Below are 5,000 nucleotides of genomic sequence, written 5' to 3' on the forward strand. Positions count from 1 at the left end.
CACACACACACACACACACACACACACACACACACACACGCGCGCGCGCGCGCGCGAAATTTTTTTTCCCACTTGAGTTCCGACCCACCATAGATAGTGTTTGTAATAAATGGCTCTTATATATATGGTTGGATTATCGTTAGTATTAGGATTCGGGTGCGTGTTAGGGTTAGGGTTAGGGTGAGGGTTAGGTTTAGGGAAAGGTGGAACTCATTTTACATTGTTGCTTCGAGGAAGTCGAGTGAATGGAGTGCGCTGGTTGGCTGTGGTCCGGAACTCAAGTGGGAAATTTTTTTTGCCGCCCGCGCTTACAGGCGCACTCACCTATCTAACATCTTATTACCCTACATGTATATATATATATATTGTTATGTATATGTGTTTCGTACAGGTGGTGCGATATCTAACATCTTATTACCCTACATGTATATATATATATATTGTTATGTATATGTGTTTCGTACAGGTGGTGCGATATCTAACATGTACGCCATGATGGCCGCTCGCTACAAGTTCTTCCCTGAGAGCAAGCAGAAAGGCATGCGGGGTGCTCCGCCACTGGTCGCCTTCACGTCCGCACACGTGAGTGTTACACACCCACCACTCCCGCGCACGCACGCACGCACGCATGCATACACGCACGCATGCAAGCACGCACGCACGCAGGCCTGCATACACGCACACACGCACCCACGCACACACGCACGCACGCATGCGCACACGCACACACGCACGCACGCACGCGTGTATATATAGCACCATAGCTCGATATCTATGTACGGCAGAGCAGTCTCAAACGCCTTATTAACTTTTATCGCGGAGATTCGTCCGTCTAGAGGAGAAATAACTCGATCATTGCGCTCGTCTTTCCTCACCGAGTGTCACCCAAAACGGATCTTAATATATATATTTTGGAGAAAAGCGGACGTGAAATGCCTAACGTAAAAAAACTGCCGCGTAGAGTGGCACGCCTCGGTCTATAACTTGCGTTACCATACGCTTCTACATCACCGAAGGGAAACGTGAAGCTAAGAAGGCGAAACCGAGAGAAAGCTTGCGTGCGCGCGCGCGTGTGTGTCTGTGAGCGTGCGTGCTTGCGTGCGTCGCCTAGTTTTCGGGTCAAGTGACAACGCACTGTATACAGAATTCAATGGTATAGTAGGGCGATTATACCGATGATACATGCACATGGCTCACCCACCTCCGCTCATATTGTTGAGGTTTTTTTTCAGAGCCATTACTCAATCCTTGGCGGAGGAGCGACAATGGGCATCGGCACAGAGAACGTTATACTGGTAGACGTTGATAACAGGTAGGAAGGCAAACGTCTACACGATGCACTCACGACGCCTATCATTTGTCTTGTAGAATTAGAAAATAAGAAATATAATTAAATAGAATAAAATAAAAGAAAGAAATAAGAAAACCCTCACACGGAAAACTTTAGATAGTTCCCCGATGTCCTTACGGCAATACGACCATCCTGTCTAGACCTGTGCTTGTGCACGAGTCTGAGTTCGTGCTCGCGCTCTCAAGTAGGAAAATATCAGCGAGGTTACGTCGGCGTCTTGTAAAGGCGAGATATTAAAATTACGGCCTGACAGTGCTTCGTATCATGTGTTACTCAAGTCTTTTGGTTAGCTTCGTTCGATTGTAACGCCTACATAGTTAACATTTAAACTCAATTTTTTAAATAAAATTAACCTTCTTAAAATCACCCTTTTCAACATTTACTAGCATGTCAGCTGACGCGTACTTTTATTGTATTATCCTGATAATGCTACACCACCATTTATTTATTTATTTTAATTCATAAAACAACCATTTATAGTTCATGTATGCATGCGCCACGTTTTAGTCATTTGCGGTTTTAGTCACATTTACATAATTTACTTTTAGCGTCGCGTCGATATTTCTCTCGAACGCGCGCGATGCAAACACTCGCAATGGTTTCTGATTCTTTCAGGTCATCCACGATACTTCAACCAGCTGTCGTCCGGTCTGGACAGCGTGAGTTTAGCAGGAGAATGGCTGACGGCCGTTGCTAACACAAACATGTGAGTTGACGCCAACGATGACGATACTAATTATGTTTATCATGCGCGCGCTTCATCGCGTCGCTGCCTTCAGTCGTGGCGGGGCGCCATGTTTGATTATAGAACCTCTCGCGTGAGTTGTTCCTCGCGTAAGCAGAGAGTAGCGTGAGCAAATTCACGGAAAGAAGGGTAATTCTTTTTAAAGTACTAAAATAGCATGTAAAATAAGGTTAGGTTGAAGAGATGATTGTGTTTTTTTGTACTTAATTTTGGTTCATTATTTATTAGTTTTATTATTTGGGTTACTTGCAATTATTGCCTACGCTTATTTTTTATTTTGTTACAAGTCTAGGGTGGCAGCTGTCCCTTGCCATCACCCTTAGATGCTACGTCCTCGTTAACGGTAGTTAACGGTGAGTATCTCTCTCGTGTGGTTGATATCAGGACTCCTGTCTTCTCTGAGATATCTGTCTGTGTCATCTGGTATATGACCTATCTCATGCGATCTATCTCAACAGTTATATCTCGCGTGTGATATTTCACGTGTGCTTTCGTTCCCGATAACTATGAGCGAGTTACCGCAGTATTTTTGGTCTCAGCACAGAGCAAATCAAAATCTGGAACCGAAATGTTCTATTCAAATGTCGCTGGATAAGTAATCAATGTATTATTCATGTTTAATATCGCCCACTGTCGACACAGCGTCCAGAGTGTGTGGGTCCCTGAGAGCTTTCAACGCTTACCCTCTATTGTGTGAGCAAGCAAGAATATTATTAGCGACAGATTCTTGATCGCGACTACGATTTCATCATTACTTATCGATTTAATAATTTTCTTGCAAGAGTTTTCTCGCGGAGTACGGAATCGGTGAACATAATAGATGCGAATTAGAAATTCTCCTTACGTAAGCATATGTATATGTGAATGTGTATTTTATACTACTCTATATTTTATACTACGCTGCGCAACTGCCGAGCGGCACTTCACAACACACGGATTAAGAAATTCTGTCCGGCGTTGGTTTTATACTTCGCGATAACATTTCCTTATAAAAAGGAGAAATACTGCAAGTGAAAATTGCTGATGACTTTTTCGACAATGGGCCATTTGATCGCGAATAATCTAAAAACTTCAATGCATATAAAAATGGTTCAACTTTCGTTACACACTGTTAAACGCTATATTCATGAACTCTGTTGCCTAGTTTGAACAGACGACGTTTAATATTTGATATTTCAGACAATGTCCCTCTGTTAACTCGTCAAGCTAGTACAGCGTGTATTTTCATTAAATAAAATTTTTTCTAGACAGTACCAAAGCTATCGCATACATATAAATAGACTTAGTCTAATGGTTTCACATGGGGTAAATGAATGTATAGACGTTATAATCACGTGATCAGAACGTGTTTGGTGTACGCTACATTTTGCTATTACGTATAGTAATTTAAGCGATTGCCAAACTAACAAATGCGGGATCGGTAATGCAGTATAACGTTTGTTTTCCCCCCGTTGTTTGAGAAACATACGCTATACCTGTGGTTCCCGATGCGCTCTATACATTTATGTTCCCGTATTTATTGCGACCTTTCCCTCACGCCCGTATTTCGACGTTCATATATTATTCAAACAGAAACGCTGTTTACATAGCAGACATACTTAGTGCTAAACGGTGGTTCTACAAAGGCTGTGTGGGTGACGTCACGCGGCAATAGAATCGCAGACGATTCTCTGACGTACTTGTATATTATAATACAGCATACGGTCTGACGTCACGTGCGCGTATCGATTCCAAACATAATCCTTATGTATTTCATTCTGTGAATGGTGTGATGGATGCCATGCGGTGTGACCAAGGGAAAGGGCCGAGCGAAGAAAGGGAGAGAAAGAGAGAACAGACTGAAAGAGAGAGGGGAAGAAAGCGAGAGAGAGAGAGAGAGAGAGAGAGAGAGAGAGCGAGAAAGAGAGAAAGAGCGCGCGCGAGAGAGAGCGAGTCGCGGTTGAATCGAGAAGAATTTTGTATAACACGAACGCGTGCAATAACTGGCAGCAGCAGCAGCTAGAGGCGATGCGAACAATGTCTCTTTCTTTCTCCCTGCTTCATTACGCCCTTAGAAACGGTCGCGAGAGACGCTATCGCCTGCTCGCCTCTCCGTGGACGACGATGACGATACCATCACCATCGTCGCGATAGCTCCCTCGCGCAAAATTCCGCTCACGTAGCGTTCAATGCGCCGTCTAATGTGTAATCATTGCCCCATTCAGAAATGGCGCGCGCGCATATCCATTTTACATGAACGATAAGCTGAGGCGGTTATTAAACCGAGATGGCGCGCGCGCGGGCGAGATAAGCACATACTGCACACACGCACGCACGCACGCACGCACGCACGCACGCACGCGCCATCGCGGGAACGCCTTGGATGAACTCGCAGCGCGAGGATTCGGGGAAAGGAAAAGAGAGAGAGTGAGAGAAAGAGGGAAGAGAGACAGAGAGAGAGAGAGAGAAAGTCAGGAGAAAGCGAGAGAGAGAGAAAGAGCCAGGAGAGAGAGAGAAAGAGCCAGGAGAGAGAGAGAGAGAGAGAAAGATGAAAGAGTCAGGAGAGGGGAGAGAGAAGATAGATGGGGAGAAAAGAGAGAGAGATGGAGAATTGCTATTGAATCGGGAATAACTTCAATATAACCGCCGCCGCCGCGGTAACGCCTTCGACAAACCGCGCAGCTCTATAGGCGGCCATGTTTGTTCGCGTTTTCATTGTCTCCTCGCCGATCCATACTTACTCGCGGAGGAAGCTCGTGAGCGACAAGGTCAGAGCCACGCCGACGCCGCAGTAATCCTTCGGACATATTACTCAACAATAAACCCGCGAGCAATTAAGTACTTGAGCATGCTGTTAACCAACGTTCTCTGACTCTCTCTCTCTCTCTCTCTCTCTCTCTCTCTCTCTCTCTCTCTCTCTCTCTC

At 45.0% G+C, this 5,000-nt stretch overlaps 1 protein-coding gene across 1 annotated transcript in view; it reads left to right on the forward strand.

Annotated features, from left to right (window-relative positions):
• The window catches only part of LOC106815561 (glutamate decarboxylase 1-like), a 28,168-nt gene that overhangs the window by 13,240 nt on the left and 9,928 nt on the right, over positions 1-5,000 (forward strand). Inside the window, exons 5-8 of the mRNA XM_014820032.1 lie at positions 467-582; positions 1,233-1,312; positions 1,492-1,535; positions 1,967-2,010. Coding sequence (XP_014675518.1) covers positions 467-582; positions 1,233-1,312; positions 1,492-1,535; positions 1,967-2,010 — 284 coding nt within the window. The remainder of the gene's footprint in view (positions 1-466; positions 583-1,232; positions 1,313-1,491; positions 1,536-1,966; positions 2,011-5,000) is intronic.

Source organism: Priapulus caudatus, unplaced genomic scaffold (assembly GCF_000485595.1).
Source record: "Priapulus caudatus unplaced genomic scaffold, Priapulus_caudatus-5.0.1 Scaffold1148, whole genome shotgun sequence".
Lineage (NCBI taxonomy): Eukaryota > Metazoa > Priapulida > Priapulimorpha > Priapulimorphida > Priapulidae > Priapulus > Priapulus caudatus.